The following is a 24893-nucleotide window of genomic DNA, read 5'->3' on the forward strand; positions in this document are numbered from 1 at the left end:
TCCAATTTTTTGCTATTGTCACTCAATAAATGTTCTTGCTGTGTCTCCTTATGAACATGTACAAGAGCATCTTTAAGTCCATATTTTGGAGTTGAATTGTTGGGTCATGGTAATTGTAAGTTATTTTTCCTGTTGGTTACTGATACTTACATAAATTTCTCCCTGATTCTTGGGTGTTTTGTTGGTGATCTATTTTACTTGAGTTATTTGCATGTTATTGACAAAGAGGGACAACTCATGTTTGTCCTTTCCACCCTGGTTAGCTCTCTAGTCCTTTCTGACAGTCACTTTAATATGGTGTGACTCTTTCATTGCCGAAATTGATGTTTGTCCCACACTGGTCAGTGTATTAACATTCCTTGAGCATTTACTATGTGCACAGTACTATATGGGATGTCATGATGAGTTGTAAGAAAAAAACTTTGCCTTTGATAGTAACAGTTGGATGTTTCTAGATCGATGTGTGATACATAAAAATAAACAAACTTTTACTAAAAGCAACACCAAAAAAATGCATTAATCAGGGTATTATAAATCCCTACACCAAGGTGTCAGAAGAGTTATTGTAGTTCTGCCTCTGCTGTGATACATTAGCTTGTAACCCTGGACAAATCATTTAATCCCTCTGAAAATATTTTCTTTTGTTTTAAAAATGAGGTTAACAATATTTGCCCTCACTGTCTTAAAAGTTTATTGTGAGAATAAAATTAGACAACTATGAAAACATTCAGAAAATTATTCTTCATGATATGAATATAAAGTGTTATTTAACATTCTTGGGCTTCTGCATTTATGGCTCTCTGATACCATATTTTTGTGTTGACTTAAGTATACCATTTAGTGTATTTACTGTGTTAGATGCTTTGCTATGCATTAGAATATAGTGCTTTTCTCAAGAAACTCTTTTTTCCAGCAAAGGGGGGGGGGGGGGCAAGAGATCACCAGAACAGGATCATATGTGTCATTCTAGTCTTCTGATTTGTTGCTAGTCCTAGCAAGTAACCGAAGTGTCCAGATACCTGAGATATTATAGAAACTATAGCTATTGGTAGAGTAACAGACTTGACACTATAGCAATGAATGATCTATGCTATTGTACACGTCATTCTTTCTTTCTCCTGTAGCATTCACAACTTAATTAAGAACATATTCTTTACCTAGAAAATTCTCTTTGGAAATGAGGGAGAAGAACACAGGTATAATTTTAAACAGAAATATTTTTTTGTAATCTGGAACACTTTTGCAATATATTTGATATTTGCTTTTAAGAAAGAGTAGCCTTATGTTCCCATTTTTTCAGTCAACTTGAGTCCTGAGGGTTGATTTTTAACTGTAGTGGTGGTGTTCGGTGGTGATGTAAGATTGGTGGTGGTAGTGTTAGTGATGGAACATTTTAGAATGATGTGCCTTTAAGAAAATTCTACCCACCAATACGAAAGTTATTGCCTTGGGACAGAAGAAGATGGTGGCATGGAGAGGAGTGGAAGTTAGTTAGTCCCCCCGGAGCAACTAATAAACAACCAGGAACAAACTAGTAAATGATCTGGAATAACTGCTGGGGGACAAGTGTGACCGTCCACACGTTGTGCACCAACCTGGATTGGGAGGAATGCCTGAGATTGCAGCATGGAATCTGTGAGTAGAAACTGCGAATCTGAGCTGGGAGCCCCCCTCCCACAGTAGCCTGATTGGCAAAGCCTCGCTGTGATAGAGAGCAGCACTCTCTGAACAAGCGAATATACCTCAGTCCAGCTCCAACTGGGGTTTTGATTGGCAAACATGGACTGATCAATGCAAGCTGCAAATCCCCAACAAGTAGACAGAGGCTTTTAGTGACGACTCACCTTGAAGAGCCAGGGGACTTCTCTGTCTCAGGAGGGGGAGCCCAGAGGACCAGGTGCTATCTCTGGCTGACAGGTGAAATTGGGGGCCATGGACTGATCCTGAAAGGGGACTTTCTGTCCCTTTTTCTCTCTTTCAACCTGAGCAGCTCAGTGAAGAAAGCCTCAGCCATTTTCAGCTTGCAGCACTCTGACCCAGATAAGGGTGGAGATAGCAGAGTCAGAGAGACAAAGAACATATTTATATGCAAATGAAAACTCCCTAGAGGGTGTACCTTTCCTAAAAAGAAAGAGGTGGTGCCAAGATCTACTACCTGCCTTCCATTCAGAACCAGACCCCAGAGCCTGGGGGACAACCGCCATGGCCACACCTCCTTACACCAGTCGGGAGTGACAGGCTGACAGCTGCCACCTGCTGGGCAGTAAAGCACAGCAGCTTGAGACCTTACAGGGTGTGTCAGTCCTCTAAGACATACCCTCAGGGAAACTGGATACTGAATATTTCTTCCTTCTGGGACCTGAGCCTGTTCTGGTCTGGGAAAACCTGATTGGGGTAACCAAGAAAACCAGATGCCTAGACAACAGAAAACTAAAACCTACAACCAGTCAAAGGAACAAACTTACACTTCAACCAAGATACAGGAATTGAAACAATTAATGCTAAATCAATTCAAAAGTTTAGGGAAGATATGGCAAAAGAGATAAAAGCTATTAAGAAAACACTGGGCATACATAAGGTAGAAATCAAAAGTTTGAAAAAACAACTGGCAGAATCTATGGAAATGAAGACAACAAACAAGAGACAAAAGACACAATGGAGACATACAACAGCAGATCTCAAGAGGCAGAAGAAAATACTCAGGAACTGGAGAACAAGATGCCTGAAAGCCTACACACAAAAGAACAGATAGAGAGAAGAATGGGAAAATATGAGCAATGTCTCAGGGAATTGAATGACACATAAAATGCATGAATATACGTGTCATGGGTGTTCCAGAAGGAGAAGAGAAGGGAAAAGGGGAAGAAGCAATAATAGAGGAAATAATCAATGAAAATTTCCCATCTCTTATGAAAGACATAAAATTACAGATCCAAGAAGCGCAATGTACCCCAAACAGAATAGATCTGAACTGGCCTACACCAGGACACTTAATAATCAGATTATCAAACATCAAAGACAGAGAGAATCCTGAAAGAGAAAAGCGATCCATCACATACAAAGGAAGCTTGTTAAGACTATGTGCAGATTTCTCAGCAGAAACCATGGAGGCAAGAAGGAAGTGGTGTGATATATTTAAGATACTGAAAGAGAAAAACTGCCAACGAAGAATCCTATATCTGGCAAAACTGTCCTTCAAATATGAGTGAGAGTTCACAATATTCTCTGACAAACAGATAATGACAGAGTTTGTGAACAAGATTCCTGCTCTACAGGAAATACTAAAGGGAACACCACAGACAGATAGGAAAAGACAGGAGTGAGAGGTTTGGAAAACAATTTTGGGAGATAGTAGCACAGTAATGAAAGTACACTGAACAAAGATAACTATGAATATGGTTGAAAGAGGAAGATTAGGAGCATGTGGGACACCAGAAGGAAAGAGGAAAGACAAAGACTGGGACTGTATAACTCAGTGAAACCTAGAGTATTCAACAATTGTGATAAAATGTACAAGTGTGTTTTTTTCATGAGGGAGAACAAATGAATGTGAACCTTGCAAGGTGTTAAAAATAGGCAGGTATTGGGGGAAAAATACAATCAATGTAAACTAGAGACTATAATTAACAGAAACATTGTATTGTGCTTCCTTTAATGTAACAAAGGCAATATACCAAGGCTAAAAACATGTAAAAGGGGGCATAAGGGAGGGGGATGGGACTCTTGGCATTGGTAATGTTGTCTGCCTCTTTATTCTACTTTAGTTTAATGTTATCTTTCCTTTTGTTGCTTCCTAGCTGTCATGGTTTTTTTTTCTCTATTTTTTTTTTCTTTTTCTTTTGTCTCTACCTTCTTTGACTCTTCCTCCTGCCTTGTGGAAGAAATGGAGATGTCCTTATATAGACAGTGGTGAGGGTGGTGAATACATAAATATGTGACTATAGAGGGAACCATCGATTGTTTATTTAGGATGGAATGTATGGCGTGTAAACAAAACCATCTTTAAAAAAATGGGTTGATGAAGAAACCTTGAGGGCACCATATATAGAGTGAAAAAAGTCAGACGTATAAGGAAATATTGCAGGGTCTCACTGATATGAATTAATTATAATATGTAAACTCATAGACATGAAATATAAGTTACCAGGATATAGAACGAGGCTAAAAAATGGGGAGTGGTGGCTTATTATGAGCAGAATGTTCAACTAGGTTGAACTTAAATGTTTGGAAATGAACAGAGGTTGATGGTAGCGTGTTGTGAGAATAACAGTGCTGAATGGTGCATGAATAGGTTGCAAAGGGGAAGCTCAGAATCAAGTATGTCACCAGAAGGAAAGTTGGAGGTTAAAAGATGGGAATGTATAAAACAGTGAATCTTGTGGTGTGCAATGTCAGTGATTAACTGTACAAATGTTAGCAATCTCTTTCATGAACCTGAACAAATGTATGACATTATAACTAGAAGTTAATAATAGAGGGGCATATAGGGGGAAAATATACGTATTGCAAACTATATACTACAGTTAGTAGTATGTTAACATTCTTTCATCAACAGAAACAAATGTACTATACCAATACTATGAGTCAACAAGGGAGGGGGGGTAGTTAGGGATATGGGAGGATTTGAGTTTCCTTTTTTTGCCTTTATTTCTTTTGTGGAGCAATGAAAATGTTCTAAAAATTGAAAAAAACATTAATTGTGATGGATGCACAGCTGTGTGATGGTACCGGGGCAATTGATTGTATACTTTGGATCTTCGGATAATTGTATGATATGTGAACAATCACCAAAAAAAAAAAAAAAAAAAGTTATTGCCTCTCTGTCCCCTAAGATACATCTGCACATCCAGCCCCTGAAGCCTTAGTAGAGCCTGGGTGGAGATGCTGTGCTACTCTGGATTAATGATCTTTGGCCTTCAGAAGTCTAGTCAATGGGTAGTTATTCACAGCCTACCCATACCATGTGGACAAATCACATTGTTTTCTGTGTAGATAATCAATAACCAAACTCATTCAGAATGTGGGTTGTGAGATTCCATCTAATCCTAAGGCATTACAGACATACCTCATTTTATTGCACTTAGCAGATAGTATATTTTTTACAAATTGAAGGTTTGTGGCAAACCTGTGTTGAGCAAATCTGTTGGTGCCGTTTTTCCAACATCATATTCTCACTTCATGTCTCTGTGTCACATTTTAATTAACATATGTACATTATTTTTTTAGACATAATACTATTTCACACTTAAGACTACAGTATAGTGTAAACATAACTTAAATGCACTGAGAAACCAAAACATTTGTGTGACTTGCTTTATTGCGATATTCTTTTTATTGTGGTAGTCTGGAGCTGAACCTGCAATGTCTCTGAGGTATGCCTGTATCTATTTCACTCAAAATGAAATTCCGTAGGACTTGTGTGGATTTCTCTCAGATGAGGGCTGCCACCACTCTTGGGTTCTTCCCCACTTGAGGTTAGGGTTGATGCTCTTCTTTTGGCATTTTCTGGGCTAAAAGGCTACATTTTACCCCAGGTTCCCCAGGTTCTACATGCAACTGCTATAATAGTATAACAGATCCAGTGTAATCCCATACCTCAGCCAGCAGTGCAAACTGTTCAGCCTCCCTAGGATTTAAACTCAGGCTTGAATTCTGGGAGCTGCATGTTTTTCCTACATTACCTTTCCTCTGCTGAAGCCTTATCTTCAAACTTTTCAAAAATCTTTCTTTTCCTTCTTGTCAAGCTGCAGTGCTTTTTGATATTTCTTTAGAAATAGCAGGATCAATTTCATACATCCTTACACACAAACACGCTGAAAGGAAGCGTCAGGCAGTCACCGTGCCTGCAGTGACCGTAAGTCCATCCAACTTCCAACCTGACATTATTTAATGCGAACTTTGTGCCCAGCATGAGCTCAGAAGGATCAGAAGAAATGTTTAGTTATGGTTCTTGAACGCTAGAAGCTTAAAATCTATTTAAGAGTCTTGAAACTAATGTTTATTGTAAAGTTTATCAGAGAGAAAACATTCATCCAGCCAAATACTGGTGTTATTTGTTTTCTATTAACAGTCAGAGGAGTTTTGCTTATTAACTGTAAGTTTTAGGCCACAGACATGAGCAGTTAGATGGCACTGAACAGGCTATTAGAAGTAATCCATTATTTGAGTTATGAGACCTCTATCTTAATGCATAAAGGAAAGCTGAAGTCATGTGAAGGCAAAGTAAAAAGATTAGGACTCTTCCTTCTATAAAGAGAAAGGATGATAAGGGAATATTTACTGAAGTTTGTAAAATTAAAGGAGATAGGTTACATGAAACCAAATAACATAAACATTAGGTTTATAATTATTGTATAATTCTCAAAAACAGTGCTATCTCTTGAGTCAGAAATATAATAGTTAATTCCCACATTTCTAGCTTGCCGTGTCTTGATTAAAAAAAACTGTTTAGAAAATTGTGATTGAGAGGAGTTAGATCTATCTTACACAGTTTAAAAAAAAAAAAACGAAATGCAAGTATATGTTTTTATATATTTACTTTTGCTTAGGAAAAAAAACTTACTTAAAAAAATACAACATGGGTGTAGTACCATGTGGTGTAAACAACTGAACTATTTTACTCTTTACTTTCCTATGAATGAGCCAGTATATATTTATTACTGGAGTGCCAACTATAAAATTCAGGTAACGGGTTTAAATATACCCTAGGGCATTATTTAAAAATAAATTTGTTTCTTTCAAATCGAATACCAGCCTTGGTGTATGACATTTGGGAGAGAAATTAAAATATTAAACTTTTATTACCCAGTAAACTGAAAATAAAGTAAAGGTTAAATAAATACAAAGCAGAAAAAAAAATACATATACAAAATCACAACCTCTAAAAGAACAAACAGTCTCCTGTTCTCTGCTGTGGGAGCTTTATCGGCAGTAGTAAGTAATTCCACCTCTAAGGCAGTGCTTATACTAAAAAATGTAAACAAATATGTACTTTGTTTATATAAAGAAATATGCAGCATCGTTTGTATTTCTGTATTATAGATATCAAACAGCTAAATGGTTTCAAAGCACCAGTAGGGGCCAGCAAAGAGCTCTTAAGAGTTGTTCAGAACAGAATTGGCATTGAGAGATGTTTATTTGATGTGTTAAATCCTTTTTAGACTTCTTTACTCACCACAACACTCTCTTGAGTGAATGAATTGCAGAGACAGTGGAATAAAATAGCCTATGTGTTCAAACTGTATTGGGTATAGTTTTTCTGTCTAATCTGCATATATTTTTAATGGAATGTTTGCTTAGCCTTTTTCTTGGCAGAGTTTTAATAGTCAAAACATAAATGGCATCATTTAAAGACTGTACTCCTTGGCTGAAAAAGGCCTTAAAATTACAGGAGAAAATGCTTGGTGACAGCTTCTCTTAAACTTTTTTTCCTCAGACCTATGCTCAATTTTTGCGAAAGTATTACTATGCTAATTTTGTAGTTCTATCCTTAAACTTTCTGTTTTTATAACTAATATTTTGGAAGTTAAAATATTTGTCTTTTTAATTAATACAAAATTTTAATTCACCCCAAAGATTTAGTATTTCCAAATTTATGCAACTGTTCGAGCTTACTTGTTTTTAAAAATTAATAGTACATGTTCCTTTCTACATTAACTAACTTGACTAGATTCCTAGTATGGCTACTATTTGGAAATTCAATCCTTGATTTGATACTCAATTACATGGGGTTTCATTCCTACCAACTTCCTGTAATTCTATACCCATGGGTAAAAAAATATTGTGATTGAATGCTGCTGAAGAAAGTATAGGCACAGTGATTCAAATAGTTAAATGTTCATTTAGTAGGACGGGAGTGAAAAAATACTGTTTCAACTTGAAATGCTAGAAGATTGTTGTTCTTGTGTTACTCATTCATGCAAATTGGAGAAGGTATAATTGAAACAAGGTTGGCAGTGTTTGAGTCAGTATACTGCAGCTGAGCTCAGCTTAAAGGTCGCTGGAAATCAAGTGCTTTGTAAGTGAAGGCATTTTTGACTCCAAGCAGTTAGAGACATTTTGGAAATGTCAGTCTCAGGAATGGGCTGTCTTTTTCTTTCTATGATACTTGGTCTCTAATGTTTTACTTAGGATAAAAGCAACTACTTAAGAGCAAATGATTTTTTCTTTCGATGCAGTGCAGCTGCTTCTAGCCTGTCTACGGACAGAGATCTTTGTTATGACTTTCAGCCCCTAACATGTTTGGAAATGAGAACAAATGGCGCAAAGCTTACGATTGCACTTTGCAGCCAGAAGAAGCAATACTTATCCTTTGTCAGAAACTTCCGGAGATGATTTGGATAGCAGTGTTCACATGTGCTTCAAAAGACCAACGCGGATTTCAACATCTCAAGTTGTTCAAATGAAGCTGGCTCCCAGACAGACTGCGCTAGCTCCTTTAATAAAGGAAAACGTTAAGTCTCAGGAACGATCATCTGCTCCTTCATCTGAAAATGTTAATAAAAAGAGCAGCTGTCTACAGATTTCACTACAGCCAACAAGGTACAGTGGATATCTTCAGTATAGCAATGTGTTAACTGATGGGGATGATGCTTCATTTACTTGTGTCTTGCAGGAAGGTGTTTACAGCAGTCCTGTGGTTGATAATGAACTGAAAGCTATGAATGAAGGTAATCTTTTAAGCAGTTCTGCTGTGTGTAGTGGTAGCCTCAGTAATTTTTCAGCCAGTGATAATAGATCTTGTAGCAGCAATGGTAGTGATTATGGGTCGTCTACAAGTATCACTAGTGGAGGTTCATACACTAGCAGTGTCATCAGTGACAGCAGTGGTTGTACTTTTCCATCAAGTGATGATCCTTTTTTTTGTGGAAATATATCTTCCAACAGTACCTCCAATAGAAGTGTGCCAAATAGGAATACTACTCCGTGTGAAATATTTTCAAGAAGTACAAATACTGTTCCCTTTGTCCAGGATGACTTGGAGCATGGAATAGAGTTTATGAAATTGCCAGGGAGCAGGAACTCAAAAAATACACTAAAACGTTGTTCGTCTTTAGTCATTTTTCCTAGGAGTCCTTCAAACACCCCGCCAATGTCTCCAACAAATACAGATACTCTTCCAAGCAAAGGATCCTATCAAACTTCTCACCAGTTTATGATTTCTCCTAGTGAAATTGCACATAACGAAGATGGCACTAATGCTAAGGGATTTCTTTCAACAGCTGTCAATGGACTTCGGTTATCTAAAACAATTTGTACTTCTGGAGAAGTAAGAGACATAAGGCCACTTCATGTGAAGGGCTCACTACAAAAGAAAATTGTTATTTCAAATATTAGTCCAAATCAGACTGTCTGTGAAACGTCACCTGAAGGATATTCTTGTGTTTCAGTCCATTTCACCCAACAGAAAGCAACTACATTAGACTGTGAAACAGCAAACGGTGATTGTAAAGCTGAGATGTCAGAAATTAAGCTTAATTCCAATTCAGAGTATATTAAGCTCATACATAGGACATCTGCATGTTTACCATTTTCCCAAAATGTAGACTATCAAATCAATATCAATGAACAGTTGGAAAGACCAAATTCACAGATAAATAAAAACCATGCTATTTTACAAAGAAGTGTTTCATTGGGAGGAAGTTATCCAAATGTTTCCTGTTTATCCAGCCTTAAGCACAATTGTTCTAAGGGGGGACCATCTCAATTACTCATAAAGTTTGCATCTGGAAATGAAGGTAAAGCTACTAATTTATCAAGAGAGAGCAACAGAGATATCACAAATGAACTATCTAATTCTTTGAAGCATTCTCATAAGGTAAGCTTCTTTTAGTCTTGGTAAATATTAATTTATCCTGGAATAGCTTAATGAAATATTTGGTCAAAAATTATTATTACCTAGTAGCTTTATGTATTTTCCTGGTGCTTAGTTAGCAAGTATTGTATAATCAAGAACTTTATATTTGTAAATCTGTAGAACTCCCAATAGTTTTCCACTGTATTTGTTATTTTACCGCTGTAAAAATATGTATTAAAAAAACTTTCCTAAGTGATTTAAGCCATTGAAAACAAGCTATAAATTTATTTCATAATATCTTAGCTTGATATATTTTCCTTCAAGCAGCATAATATTCTAATATCTAACTCCATATTTTATCCCTACTTCAGAAAATGATCATTTAGTTTTCTTACCTTCCTTAATAATGTGAAATAAAGTAAAATATAAAATGCTTATTTATAACAGTAAACAATAAAAAGCCCATATAAAACGTGAAGAACTTGTTATAAATGAATATAGAGGAAATATTTGTTTAAAATACATGTATTTATTAGATCATTGATAAAAACTACTATGCTGCATGTTTAAAACAGAAGAAAAATAAATGGCATTTGCATTTGTATATACCCTTAACCACAGGAATTTTGTTTCCACCCTATTTTTCTTTAGCCACCAGTTAGACTGCCTTCTAAAATGTAACTCAATCTTTCACAAAATTGAATTCTAAATTTTATATTTTTGAATTTGGTTTCAGCTGGTAGGCATTTTCCATAATATTTTAGTAACCTGAATAATTTTTTTGTTTTGGCATTTGCTTTATTATATTAGTAATTTAACAACTCTTAACCAAAACAGTTCTTTATAAAATTTCTGCCTTTCCAAAGTATTTAAAGTGTTTTGAGCTTACATAGATTTTTAAAATTTCTGTGTTTGGAAGTTCTTGCCAGATTCTAGGAAATTGTAAAAATGATCAAACTTAACCAATTCTAAATGATAGTACATAATGGGTTGTAAAAAAATTAACTTATCTGTTCAATATCTGTAATAAAGTTTAAAAAACAAACTTCTGGTCAAGCAGCTTTAGGTAATAAAATATTAGGTAATTGCTGGTTTGTTTTCTCTGTTTTGAAATCTAGTAAATATAACAATTGTTATTCAATGCCCAGTTGTTGATACAAGGAACTACTGTGATGAAAAAATTAAGATTTCAAATTCTGATTTATGTTTTAGAATTATTAATTCAATTTAGAAAACTTTTTAAAAATCAGCTTTTAGGAGATTATAAGCCATTCATCTGCTTCCCCTCCCCCTAAAAAAAAGCAACGAAGTGATATTATGAAGAAACATTAATAGTTTGCTAATTGGATTACACGTTACTTGTAAGTTTATTTTACATTTAATGAAATAATCTGAAAGAAAAAGTTAACGGAAATATTTGTAGAAATATACTTAAAATAGTTGGTTTTGTGGCAATAGTTTGTTGTTGATACTTTTGAAAAAGGGCATTTTTTTAATGAAGTGTGAATTAAATGCTTTTTGCAGAGCTAAAAATGTACAGTTTTATTGGTTTTACATAAACCTAGGTAAGCTAACTTAAATGCCTTTTGTTAAAACCAAATGCCTAGCTTTGTGCAAATTCTATTTTTTGGTAGTGTGTTGAATTATAAAATAGTTTAGAAGTGTGCAGTTTGCTGGAGAACTTTAAATTGTTCCTCAATTTAATGGTTAAACAATTTCTCTTTATAAACGTATTGTAAACAATATTAGTGACAGATTCAATTTATACCATAGTTATTGAAGTGGTAAATCAAGAGCTTATTTTAAGAAGAAAATATTAATGTTGCTTTTTCTAAACAAAGCAGTGGCAACAACAATGGGGTTTTGGAAATAATCCTGTGTTTATCAATAATTATATATTAATCTAATTATAGTGGTAGATTGTAACTCATTTATAAATAAACAGCTCCCAAAATATTTCCCATGACTCCAGTTAGTCTGGGTTAGTATTCTGATATGCTGAGTCTGGGTTCACATTTAACAAGTTGATATTAGAGTAGCATTTAGTAATGTCAGCTATCTGTACTGAGCAGCCATGAAATTAAATCACTGCTTTGGTCAGAGACCCTGGTTTCTAAAGCATTAAAGAGGTCTACGGATTCTTTTCTTAAGTATTTAGCTACTAGTCTCTAGCAGCATAGTATTGAGTTTCTGGCTGTCTATAATCAACAGCTCATTAATGGCTAATTTTTAAAATTCAGAGAGAACTTTTACCTGTATCTGGGACATAGACTCTGTTCTGTTTACCAATTAGAATGAAGATGGAACTTTGTAATCTGCATGATAATGTTTACTTCAGGCATACCAAAGAACATAAGAACTGGCACATAGCTATTACATGTACTTTTTGAAATACAGTATTACTTTTGTAAAGGCTGTGTAATGACTTTTGATTTGAAAATAGATATGTGGTATTTTAACATTGTGTGTAATACTTTGTCAGCTCAATCAAGAGATAGGGTAAGGTACTTTTTATCCAGTTATAGAAATTATTGCTATTTAGATTCCTAAACTCTGTATAATAGTTAGATTACTATTATTTTACTTTGTCCCTATCTGTTGTTTTCTGAATCTCCTGTTACAGTGTTAGGATACTCAGAGATTTTATTACCCTGTTATTTAAAATACCTTAAAAATTTGCTCAAATTTGTACATGTCTTCCATTCTCCATTTATATACATGTTTTTAATTAGAAACTTCAGTTTTACAGTTTTTGTTTTTGTTCATTATCTGATACTTAATTTTAGGTAGATAAATTGCATAAGCTTATTGTAGTAGAATTTTAAAAACTTATGCCCCAATTATTTAAAAAACCTTTAACTCTAATCTCAAGATTATGAATGTTAATTTCTTTAGTTTTCCTCCTAAAATAAATGTTTTAACTGTATACTTTTCTTAGTATTCCATTATTTTCCCAGTTATGATTTTTATTAACTTTAGCAGAATATTTAGAGAAGTTTGGCTAAATTTATTTTGGATAGCACCTAATCTTTCCTTGGTGGTGGCAATGGTGGTACCGCACATGAATGGATACTTAGAGATGGTCAAAATGGGAAGTTTTAAGGTGTACATATGTTACCACGATAGAATTATTTTTAGAAAGGAAAAAAAAATAAACTCTTTACGTATTAACATGTTTTAGGAAAAATAACCAAAAAAAATAAAAAATAAAAACAATGTAATTATAAATACTGACTCCGCAACTGTGATGCAACAGTATTAATGACCAGTTTTAGAAATTTGGTGAGATATAAATGCTTATCTTATAACTGAGGTTTTAAAAATACTTTTCAGAAAGGTTCCAGGAGCATTCAGCAAACAATTCATGCTTACTTAGCTTACTTAAAAAATACTTTATATTTCTTTGTAGATGTGTCTTATTTAACTCATTCATCCAACACACACTTGAATGTCTATTTGCCAGGCACTGTTGAAAGCACTGGATATAAAAAATAATTAAAATACAGTTTCTACTTCGGAGTGCTCCCATTCTAGTGACAGAGAGAAACTGGTACAAAAAGTTTTCAATATGATATGTGATATGCTAAAATAGAGGTGTGTTTGGGAAAATGAGAAAGATGTGACAGTATTTGTCTGGAGGAGAGAACCTGGTTGGTAGAGGAAGTCTTCGCAGAAAGAATGACATTTGAGCTGAGTCTTGAGAGATGAGGTGGAGTTTAGCAGGCAAAGAAAAAGAGAATATTCTAGACCAGGGTTTCTCAGCCTCGGCTCTATTGACATTTGTGCCAGATAATTGTTTGTTGTAGGGGTTGTTCTCTGCATTGTAGGATATTTAGCTGCATCCCTGGCCTCTATTTACTGGATGTTAATAGCACTCCCCTCCCCTTAGTTGTAACAACCCAACATGTCTCCAGACATTGCCAAATGTTGCCTGGGGGTCAAAATTGCCCCCAACTGAGAATCACTGTTCTAGGCAGAAGTAGCAGTTCATACAAGGCTAGAGGAGTAAAAGCATCTCACACTATCAGTAGATCAGTGGGACTCATGGAAAGGCAGCCTGGGGATGTGGGAGGAGATGGTGCACTAGAGCAAGTTGGAGACCTATTATGCCTACCACCTCGTGCTGAAGACGAAGTAGCATATTTGGTACTAATAGATAGTAGTGACCCAAAAATTCTTTATTCAAGTGTATAAAGTACTCATTTTTGTATTTTTACCATATAAGTTTTTGTGGCACCATGGATTAGAAATGACCCATGTTTTCTTAGCTTGGTTGACTAGATGAACAGTGATTCATAAACTGAGATGGGAATTCAGGAGAAGGAGTCTGATTGAGAGGATGAAGAAGAAATCATGTATTGTTGAGTTTATGTACAGTGAGGCTCACCTGGTAGTGCTGCTGTCAAGAAGGGAAGTTGAAAATACAGGATCAGGGTTCAGGAGAGGAGTGAGAGCTGGAAATGTAATTTGGGAGTTATGAGTATAGTTGAAGCCTCAGATATGGATGAACTCATCTAGGGAAAGCATGAAAATGAGATGGGAAAAGGGATGAATCAGGATTCTGGGGAGCATCAAATTTGGTGGTGAGGTGGCAGAAGAAGAGATAAAGAGGAGACTAAGAAAGAGCCTCTAGAGAGGCAGAGCAACCAGGAGAGCATGGTGGCCTCGAGGTCAAGGGAAAGAAGGGCTCAAGGAGCACAGCATACAGTACCACAGAGAATTTAAGTATCCATTGCATGTGGCAGTTAGGAGGCCATTGGTGACTTTAGCAGTAGTAGGCGCAGGAGAATAATGGGGTGAAAAGCCAGGTTGAAGAAAGAATAAAATAGGTAAGGAAGCAGTGGCAGCACGTGAGGCTGCCTGCTAAAGGTCATAAAAAGTTGGCTGGAGATAGGGTAGGCAAGGTATATATTTAATGTTTGCTATATAGAAGACACGGTATTAGGTAGACATATGATGTATAAGCAAAGTCCCGGTATACAAGGAGAGTACTCCAAGGGGAAAGGGAAGTAGAGCTGTAGCTCTCAGTTCTTTCACTTTAGAACCATAGGACAAGAGAATATAACTATTGAAAACTGAAATGGAGATTGAGTGATATGAAATGAAGGAAAGAGAAAATCAGAAGTTGTGAAAAGTTGATACTCCTATGAATATTCACAACTCATTTTGAAGAGCCTTAGTCTTACTTTCTCAACCCCATCCCTACCAGCAAAAATAACACAAAACAAAAACAAAATCAAAGCCTCTATGTAGAAAACAAGTCAAGGTTTAAGACCTATTTGTGAAAACTACTTGGGGAATAGGAACCGTGTCTCTCTGTCACTGGCTTCTTCTAGGATGTGGAGAATACCAAGTCCTAGCTATTGTGAGGTGTCACCCTCTCTACCCACTCCTCCTCTACATTTTGGGAACAGGACAGCACAGAAGGCAGGACCTTCCATTTAGGCAGAAGGGGCTTGGCAGAGTCCCTGGGTGTGGCCAGGCAATGTATTGAGGTCAGGAGGGTGGTTAGCAGGAAGAGTAAATGAGTGCTGAGAAAGGGAACCAATTATATTGTCAACATATCCGGGAAATATCTGAAGTATTGCTCAAGTGTCTGGTTCAGTATTCTTTATTTGTCCGTGTGTGTTTGGAAGACTGGTCAGGTGAATGCAGACACTTGGAGATATAAGAAAGCCTTTCAGAATAAGAGGTTAACAGAGCTACCCCAGTTCAGTGAGATGTTTTAGGGGAGGCTTTCAAAATCGGGGCAGTTGTTGAAAAGTAATTGTATCTTCTCTAGGATTTAACCAAATTGCTTAGACACTGATATAATTGGAGAAGTAGATCTGAAGGACATAGAATGTCTGTGTAGTTTTTAGCTCAATTTATGGGCTAGTCACAATAAAGGACACCTTGAACAAATGAATTTATGACAGTTTTAATTAGGCTCAAGGATATCTGTGGGGAAATAGAATCAGGCCTTCTCCTGACTTAGATATATTACAAAACAATAATACTGAAACATTTTGTGATTTACTTTAACAGAAGCAAATATTACCAATGGGCAATGTCTTTAAATTCAGTTGTTCATTAAGTACAGAAACATTCAAACAGAATTTTAGTCTTTTGCCCCCTTTACGAAAACTGACAGTGAAACATTTTATTACATACCTGAAATAATATTAACCAGGATTACTGCCTTTCTTTTCTTTTTTTCCCAAATTTTTGTTGGTAGGCTGCTTTCTAATGCTTTTTTATTCAGGATTGCAATTGGAGAATGGCTTGTTAGATGTCAGTTAGACCAGTGTTTTTCAAACTTTCATGTGCATGTAAATCACTCAGGGATATTGTTAAACTGCAGATTCTGGTTTAGTAGGTCTGGGGCAGGGCCTGAGTTTTCTGTATTTCTAACAAGTTCTCGGGCTATGCCCATGTTTAAGAAGCTAGGCTTAAGACTATCCTTTTATGGGAACAGTATTACCATTCATAGTTGAAGTATCCAATGAGTCCCTGAAGTGCCACTATAATGAATAATTGATTAGAGAGATGTCCATACTGTAGAAACTAGGTGTACATGCAGCAGAACTGAAATTTTTACTGTGGAAAAATAAGAAACCTTGATTCTTGGTTCAATGGAGGACTCTTCCACTTTTACGTAAAGCAGGTCTATAGTATACCTGTAGTTAGGGCCAAAAAAGAATTTTAAGTCCACTTAGGCATTTAGACTAATACCTGCTGGTTTGCAATATAGGAAAGATTGATTGGGCTGACAAAAATTCAAGGACAAGATTGCCTATCTGCCACCTTGATCAAAAAAGTACTTTAGTTTGACTCTTGAAGAATTCTGACTTTTAAATTTTCCAAAAGTACATTTTAGTTTCTTTTAAGAACTTAAAAATACTGGTCTACATGGCATGCGGTTGTACTTAAAGAAATCTCTTGAGTTAATTATGGCTGTGATTCTGGTTTATGTTGATTTTTAAATTGTCTACATTAATTTTTTCCCCTACTCAACATGAGATTTGAAAAATACACAGTGGGAATATTACAGTTTCCTTAACTATTATGGCTTATTCAAGCAACATCATCTGTTTTCCTCTTTGTGAACTTTTTCAGTCTTTCCTCAACAGTGCCAGCTAACGTACCTACTAAGAATGTTTAAATCTTAAATTATCCTATGTAATGATTTGAAACACCACATATGATCAACTGTTAGTTGTGAGCCATCCTTTTGATAGCCTTTTAAAGAAAATGTTTAGAAATCATTTATATATAAATTATATATATATTTGAAAATCTTAGAAACTTCTTCCATTGCAGCAGCCTAATAAATCTTATTGGCAGCTGAGTTTTTGTGGTCTTTTGGCTGCACGTGGCATAGCCTAATTTCAGGGAGAATTGGCTAGGACCAAAGAGAATGCCTTTTAGCCCTATAAGAGACAAAGCATTCCATTTAAGAAATGAGAAAAAAGAAAGCACAAGAGTTAAGGATGGAGAGATAGAGATAGATAGGTAGGTAGGTAGGCAGGCAAGCAGGAAGACGAATGTAAATTCTCCAGAAGGAAATTCTAGAAGGAAATTTCCAGAGAAGGAAATTCTAAAGATGAGATTAACCAAATGGGTAAAGTTGTCTTTGGTCTAATTTACTAGAATGTAATTCCCTAAATTGGGGACTTTTTGTCTTGTTCACTAGTCATCCTCAGTACCTAGAACAGTACCTACCTCGCAATAAATACTCAGTATGTATTAAATTAATGAACGAAGCCAGGGACTCTTTAGAATGGGATAGAGATGGCTGTAGATCCCTGGGTGACCAGACAGTCTGGTATAAACAGATAACCAAACAAGGATATTTAAGTGATGACTGTAATGATGAGTGGTGCTTCATCCTTTGCATGAAAGAGTGGCACTCTTAAATGAATACCTTGTCCCAGGGGTGGATGCCAATGGAATATTATGATCGTGACTCAAGGATTAGTTTCCACAGTGGCGTCTGATTCATAGCCTACATATTTCACTAACTGGTACCGTAGAGCTTTGTGTCTGGTAGAGGCTTAAATCAAGTTTTCTGAAAAAGAAGATTGAAGATTGAAGCACCAAGACTTTTAAGGATTTTTAAACAGTACCATTTGACTAGCTTTATATTTTTCAGGATTTAGTAAAATGACTTCTTTCCAGATTTGATCTAAGAGCTGAGATTCTTGTAGTTGTTCCGGAGTTTCAAATAACTGTTTTAGCTAATAATGACCTTTACCTTTTGTACCAAGGCTGAAAGATTGAACCCTCTTAAAGAGTCACCGAGCTTAATGGAAATTCAAGTAGTCTTCAAAGCAAATGAGTTTAACAAATATTTATCAGAAATAGAATACGTGCCTGCCACAAGTGACAATTATTATTCCTGGCGTGGAAGACTTTATAATTTAAATGAGAAAACAAAGTATAATCATAGAAAACAACTGGAGCATAGTACAGTATAATATGGAATAATGTCCACATACCTAGTTCAGGCAGATAAACACCTATACTCTGAGATATGTAGTTCCCTGTATAATTTTTAATTAATTTTTTATTTTTATAAAAATAATATATATGCCTATTTTTAAAGTTAGATGTTATTTCTTTGAAGATTTTCTTTCTGCCTTTTTCTCTGTGTTCTCTCTTCTTAGAATTCCTATTTGCCAAAGTTTGCACCTCTTGGACTGATCTTATAATTTTATCATCTTTCTCTGCCGTTTTCCGTTTCTTTATCTCCTTGTTCTACTTTCTGGAAGATTTCCCCAGCTCTTCCTTTCTCTTTAATTTTAAAATTTTTGGTTGTTTTTAATTCCCACAGTTCTCTCCTGTTTTCTGATAACTCTATCCCTAACATCCTGCTTCTTTTATAAATGCAGTCTCTTCTCTATTTCTCTGGGGTTATTTTAGGTTAGTTACTTTTTTCTTTTATAAGTTTTGCTCTGGGTCCTACATTGTCTCTGGTTCCTGTGGGTTACTTTACTGCTGCTCTTGTTTGTTTCTCTTTGTTACTGGACGTTCTCCTCCAGGTGTCTGGTGAACTTTGGCTGTCTGTTCATACTTGAGAGTGACTCACCGTGAGGTTGTCTGGAGGCTCTGTAATTGTGTGGGGCTTTCCCACTGGTGGGCTTCACTGCTGGGAGACCTCCAACTGTCGGCATCTGGAGGTCTTTACTCTGAGGTCAATTTGTTTCTCCAGAGTAGGAACTTCCAAGGATCACCCAATTATGTTTTATAACTGTGGCCAGGGATAAAATAGGAATGAAGGTGATTTTTTTTGACAGGTTCTCAAACTGAGTTAATTCAGTGTAAGCCATGTCTTAAAAACTGATATTTACTTACTGAGTTCTTAAGGTACTGATAATAATTTAATTTATTTACAGTAAATGCGGTGTCTGATTTTCATACCTTTTGTCTGAAATACATTGTGTATATTGTATATCATAGAAGTGTATATACTCCTAGAAGCATAAATTAAAGATTCTCTAAAATAGAATATGTGGTTTCCTTAACTTATTTCCCAACCTTTTATATTCTTAGCAATATCTTTAAACGTAAACATGCACACCTGTCACTCTGAGGAAGAGGATAGACCTATTAAAAAGGTGTTTGGGTATAGAGTAAGGGGAAAGAAGAGACCATCATGTCCTTCTAACTACATTTGGATTTTAATATTAGATACTCTCTGTCATTAGAATTTGAAACCTCAAATATGATTTTTAACTTGAAGAAAATCCTGATATATTCTTAAAGCTCTTAACCCCATATGTGTAAAAGTTTAAAGAAACTAGCAAATCTTTTTATATACTATAATTCAAAAAATCTCCGAGATAGTATCTCTGTATTAGAAATAAAGACACAAGCTCAAAAAAGTTAAAATGACTTATTCAAGATCATAAACTTAGTATATGTCATATTTGGACTAGAACCCAGCTTCAATGTGTATTCTAAAGCATTTTTCTACTACCCTTTAACTCAAAGGACTTTTACCTTACTCTGTAGTAGGAGAAACCTATAGGATAAAGCTGTTTGGGGAAGGTTATTTTGGATGGCATCAGAAAGGAAAAAAAAGTAATAGTTATATAAAGGAAATTTTCCATTTGGGATGATTACAATTTGATGAATAACTTTTACACTCTGATAAACATACGATCCACATGAAGTTCTTTCTTATTGCCGTTGTGAGTAAAAACTAACTTCAGGGATTATTTTTTAGCACAATACTAGGAGAACCAGATTGTCTTTCAAATATTTCTTCTTCTATTCTTCCAACTTGTGACCCAACATTTGCAACTATCTTGTCCTTTCTGATTATCTTGATGAATCAAATTATAACCCAAACTTTGTGTTTCTACCTCCTGTAACACTTTATGAATTTCATTCTTGTGCCTTTTTTCTTTGATATACTTAAGTCATAAACCGCCTATCTTTTTGCTCAAGTATTTTGATACTTTTTATTTTGGAAATTTTCAAGCACACAAAAAAGTAGAATAATGGAATGAACTTCCATGTGTCCGTCACCCAGTTTCAGTAATTATCAACATTTTTTTAATCATTTTATCCACGTTGTCGCCTCCTTTTTTTAAAAAAATAAATTCCATATATCATATCATTTTACCCACAAACACTTGAGAATGTATGTCTGATGGATAAGGACTTTTGAAATACATAAAACCATCAAGCAATTACCACACTTAACAAAATTAACAATAATTTTATACTATTTTGACTGGATCTGCATCTAAATCATCTAGGTCATTTTAGAATTGACAAGGCTCAAGATAGGTACATCTCTTAACTTTTGTCTGTCTAATACTTCATCTATTTATCTATTTTATGATGTCCACTTCACTGTGGGACTGAGCATGTCAAGTATTAACCATAATATTTTCTATTTCTTTAATTAGATAACTTTTGATGATATATTTGTTACCAATATAATTGCAGTTTTCTACAGAAACTAAAACTAAAGACTTGGAATTTATTACTTAACCACACCTTACCTCACCACAACTGAACATATAGGGTCAGACATCTGGGATACCGACATTCCTTGTTCCTGAAGAGTTGAGAATATACCCTGTGGTGAAATAGCTATATTAATTCCTCTTTAGCTTCTCTAAGTCTTAATTTTCACATTTATGAAATATTAAATTTATAAAACTTTGCAGAGTCGTTTACAGGACTGAAAATTGTATATCTGTTTGGAAGATAGTTGGTACTCAATGAAAATTTGCTATTATTATTTATCTAGTCATATGTGAGCAAGGAAAACTGTAAAGTGCTACAATATATAACACATAATAATAATAATTATTATTGTTAGTGTTTTATATATGTACAAACAAGTCACACATAAAATTAAGAATCCAGGTTAACAGTTAAGCAATAGGAAATACACAAAAAAAAACACATTATTAAAAGTAGTGCTGGTTATCAAGATGGTGGAGTAAGATGCTCCAGTATTCTGTCCCCTCACAGAATTTTTAAACAACAGGCAAAAACTGGTAGAACTATCTTTCTAAGAGCTTTGGAAAGTGGTTAAAGGGTTGCAGTAACTGGGCGAGCACTGAACTAAGAAAAAGGCAACATAAAAACAGTAGGAAACCTCACGGTGCCTTTGCTGGCCCTCAGCCACCCCTTCCTGGCTCAGTGCAGAGCCAGCTCCCACTCCCAGTGTGGGTCCCTGTCCTGGATCCAGAAGCAGTAGAATAACCTTTATGCACATATTGGCATGCATGTATGTCTGTACCAGTCTGTCTGGTGGCAACCTGAGGACTGAACTAGGACACTCATCTCTGGCTCTCACCATCCCAGAACTTGCTCTGTATGCAGAAGTGGCTCAGCAGATCAGATAAATCATTATAGGAAACGATCAAATTGCAGTTGTCTGGGGCAAAGGATTACCAGCTTCAAGACATTCAGTCGAGTGTTCGGGACTAGGAGGAAAGACCGTTTCCTAGGGGAAGTGGGGTATTCTGATCTGGCTAAATGGGGAATTTCTAAGGCCATGTAAATATCACCAAAATAAGACACATCTACAGGAAAGACTGGAAAGGACCCCATGCTTTTACCTCTAGCTGTTTTGTAGGTTCATGGTGATGCTGGCTAATCTCTGAAAGAGAGTCTTTGCATAGGACAATCTGGAAAGACTAGGGGGGAGTCTTCTTTTTCTCCTCCTCCTCCTCTTTGTTATTATTATTATTTTGTTCTTGGCATTCAAGAAATCTCTGTCATAACACTAGCTGGATACAAGCTTGAGGTAAAGACATTTCAATGACTAAATTCCAGAATTAACACGTTAAGATACTAACTATCCAGTATGCAACAGAAGATTTCAAAGCATACAAAGAGGCAGGAAACAATGGCCTATTCAAAGGAACTAGATAAATGTCAGAAACCAACCACATGGAAGCTCAGATTTTGGATTTGAATAGAGGACTTGCACAATACTATAAACCAACTAGACCTAATACATATATATAGAACACTTCATCCAACAACGGCAGAATGCACATTCTTCTCAAGTGAACATGGACCATTCTCTAGCTTAGACCATATGCTAAGTGTCATGGCCCAAGGGGGCTTTTGCGGCTGAAAGACTAAAGAAGGCACTGGGCAAGGTTTGAGACATGAGCTTTTATTCAGGGCTTACTTACAAAGAAACGGAAGTCAGTTATGCTGCTCTGAATGGTGGCCAGTTCAGAGCTCAGTGTGTAGGTGCACTGCACTTTGGGGGGGCTGATCAAACCATTATAGGGGCTTGAGACAAAGACATTCCAATGGGTATGACAGCATAAGTGAGGAGCAGGGGTCTTGTGAACATAGGGAAGGATCGATTGTAGTCAATAGGGAAGAGGGGAGGATTATAGGTTATCTTGTAGATAGCAGTATCTTAGGGAGTTTCAGGAAGGAGGTAAGCTATAGATTGCATTTAGCACAGAGGCCTGATTTTACAAGGAGAGTAGGTCAGACTTTAACTGACCCAGGTCATCCAAGCTGCTGTGTGCACAGTCTTCAAGGCCCTGGGCCTGGCACTCCTACATTAGGTCACAAAACAAGTCTCAATAAATTTCAAAAGGTTGAAATCAAACAATCTCACCACAATGGAATGAAGGTAGAAATCAATAACAGAGGGATAAATGGAAGATTCACAAATATGTGGACTTTAAACAATATACTCTTAAACAATCAATGGGTCAAAAAAAAATCACAAGGGAAATTAGGAAGTACCTTGAGATATATGAAAATGAAAACACAACTTACCAAAGACTTATGGGATGCAACAAAAGAAGTGCTCAAAAGGAAATGTGTATCTATGAAAGCATACCTTAAGAAAGAAGAAAGATCTGAAATCAGTAACCTTACCTCACACCTAGAGGATATAGAAAAAAGAAGAGTGAGCTAAACCCAAAGTGTGTAGAAGGAAGGACATAATAATGATTAGAGTGGAGATAAGGGAAGTAAAGAACAGAAAAATAATAGATTCAACAAAACCTGAAGTTTGTTCTTTTAAAAGATGAATAAAATTGCAAACCTTTAGCTACACAGACAAAGAAAGAAGAGAAAGGGCTTAAATCACATAAATCAGAAATGAAAAGGGCCCATTACTACCAACCTTACAGAAATAAAAAGGATTATAAGAGGGTACTATGAATAATTAATCATATACCAACAGTTAGATATCCTAGATGAAATGGACAAATTCCTAAAAACATGGAAACTACCTAAACAGACTCAAAAGAAAGTAGAAGATTTCAACATACAAATAACAAGTAAAGAGACTGAATTAGAAATCCAAAACATCCCAAAAAAGAAATGTTCAAGACCATATGGTTTCACTGGTAAATTTTATCAAACATTCCAAAAAGAGTTAACACCAATCCTGCTCAAACCCTTACTAATTCATTCTATGAGAACAACATAACCCTCATACCAAAGCCAGATAAAGATACCACAAGAAAAGAAAATTACAGACCAATATCCCATATGAATATAGGTTTAAAAATCCTCAACAAAGTATTAGCAAACCAAATCCAATAGCCTATTAAAAGGATTATACATCATAACCAAGTAGAATTTATCCCAGGAATGCAATGGTGGTTCAACATAAGAAAATCAATGTAATACATCATATTAATAGAATGAAGGAAAAAAAAAACACACAATCATCTCAATTGATGCAGAAAAGGCATTTGACAAAATACAGCACCCTTTCTTAGTATAAATGTTCAGAAAACTAGAAATGCAAGAAAATGTCCTCAATATGATAAACAGCATATATGAAAAATCCAGAGGTAACATAGTTAACAGTGAAAGATTGAAAGCTTTCCCATTAAGATCAGGAAAAAAAAAGATGTCAGCTTTCACCACTGCTATTTAACATTGTACTGGAAGCTCTAGCCCAAGCAATTAGGCATGAAAAAATACTAATCAGCATCCAAATTGGAAAGGAATAAGTAAGACTTTCTCTATTCACAGATGACATCATCTTATATATAGGAAATCCTGAAGAATCTACAAGAAAGCTACTAAAACCAACAAATGAATTCAGCAAAGTGGTGGGGTAGGAGATCAAAAACACAAAAATCAGTGGTGTTTCTACACATCAGCAATGAACAATCCAACAAGGAAATCAAGAAAACAGTCCCAACTATAATACAATGAAAGTGTAAAATATCTAGGAATAAATTTAACCAAGAATGGAAAGGACTTGTACAGTGGAAAACCACAAATCATTGCTGAAAGAAATTAAAGACCTAAATAAATGGAAAAATATCCCATGTTCATGGATCCACAGATCTAATACAATATTATTAAGATAGTAGTGCTACCCAAAGCAATTTACAGATTGAGCTCAATCCCAATCCCAATTCCAACAGCCTTCTTTGCAGAAATGGAAAAGTCTGTCATCACATTCATATGGAAGGGCAAGAGGCCCAGAGAACCAAAACCATCTTGATAAGGAAGAACAAAGTTAGATTTCAAAAATTTAAGGAGTCGAAACAGTGGGGTACTGGCACAAGGACAGACAGATAAACCAATCGAATAAAATCGAGAGTTCAGAAATAAACCCACACATGTCTGGCCAACTGATTTTTTG

At 35.6% G+C, this 24893-nt stretch overlaps 1 protein-coding gene across 5 annotated transcripts in view; it reads left to right on the forward strand.

Annotated features, from left to right (window-relative positions):
• The window catches only part of NEDD4 (NEDD4 E3 ubiquitin protein ligase), a 194979-nt gene that overhangs the window by 90816 nt on the left and 79270 nt on the right, over positions 1-24893 (forward strand). For 2 of the 5 annotated variants that reach the window (XM_037833880.1, XM_037833881.1), the window contains exon 1: positions 8258-9817. The exons of the other annotated variants lie outside the window; for them this stretch is intronic. In XM_037833880.1, coding sequence (XP_037689808.1) covers positions 8258-9817 — 1560 coding nt within the window. Of the gene's footprint in view, positions 1-8257; positions 9818-24893 lie in introns of those variants that run through there. 5 annotated transcript variants of the gene reach the window in all.

This window comes from Choloepus didactylus, chromosome 4 (assembly GCF_015220235.1).
Source record: "Choloepus didactylus isolate mChoDid1 chromosome 4, mChoDid1.pri, whole genome shotgun sequence".
NCBI classification, from domain to species: domain Eukaryota; kingdom Metazoa; phylum Chordata; class Mammalia; order Pilosa; family Megalonychidae; genus Choloepus; species Choloepus didactylus.